Source organism: Meleagris gallopavo, chromosome 17 (assembly GCF_000146605.3).
Source record: "Meleagris gallopavo isolate NT-WF06-2002-E0010 breed Aviagen turkey brand Nicholas breeding stock chromosome 17, Turkey_5.1, whole genome shotgun sequence".
NCBI classification, from domain to species: Eukaryota; Metazoa; Chordata; class Aves; order Galliformes; family Phasianidae; genus Meleagris; species Meleagris gallopavo.
The window spans coordinates 1,354,228-1,354,789 of NC_015027.2; the positions used below are offsets into that span (position 1 = coordinate 1,354,228).

The following is a 562-nucleotide window of genomic DNA, read 5'->3' on the forward strand; positions in this document are numbered from 1 at the left end:
CGCTCGCACTCCTGCCGCTTCTCGGCCAGCTGCTGCTCGTAGGGCACGGCCCACAGCGGGGTGACCACGTCGGCGATCCGCTTGCCGAGGGGCTCCCCGGCCTCGTCCCGCTCCTCCCGCTGCCGTTTCCTCGCCATGGGATCGGCCTTGGGCTTGGCCGCCCGCACACCCAGAGCGCGGCCCTTCCACGCGGCGCCGTGCAGCGCCCTGACGGCCTCGTCCCGCTGCTCCTCGCTCCTGAACGTCACGAAGGCGAACGTCTGCCTGCCGAGGAGCTTGATCTTGTGCGGGCTCAGCCCGTGCTTGGCCAGGAACTTCTTCACGTCGTTAAAGCCGACGTACTTGGGCAGGTTCCGAATCTCCACCTTGTAGATCTCGGAGGTGAACAGCTCCGCCCGCGTGTAGCCGTACGCGTCGGGGCCGCCCTCGGCCGCCTCCATGGCGCCGCGGGGCGGGACGGGACGGGAGCGGCTCCGGAAGGAGAAAGGGAGGAAGGAGACCGGCCGCGACGCGCTTCTCTTAAGGGCGCTCCTCGGGGCCGCCGCGTCCCATAAAAAAACCG

General features: G+C 69.6%; 1 protein-coding gene across 1 annotated transcript in view; it reads right to left on the reverse strand.

Annotated features, from left to right (window-relative positions):
- The window catches only part of TRMT2A (tRNA methyltransferase 2 homolog A), a 6,977-nt gene extending 6,421 nt beyond the window's left edge, over window positions 1-556 (reverse strand). The window contains exon 1 of the mRNA XM_010719989.2: window positions 1-556. Within this exon, the coding sequence (XP_010718291.1) occupies window positions 1-440 (440 nt within the window). The 5' untranslated portion in view covers window positions 441-556.
- Between the last annotated feature and the right edge of the window lie 6 nt (window positions 557-562).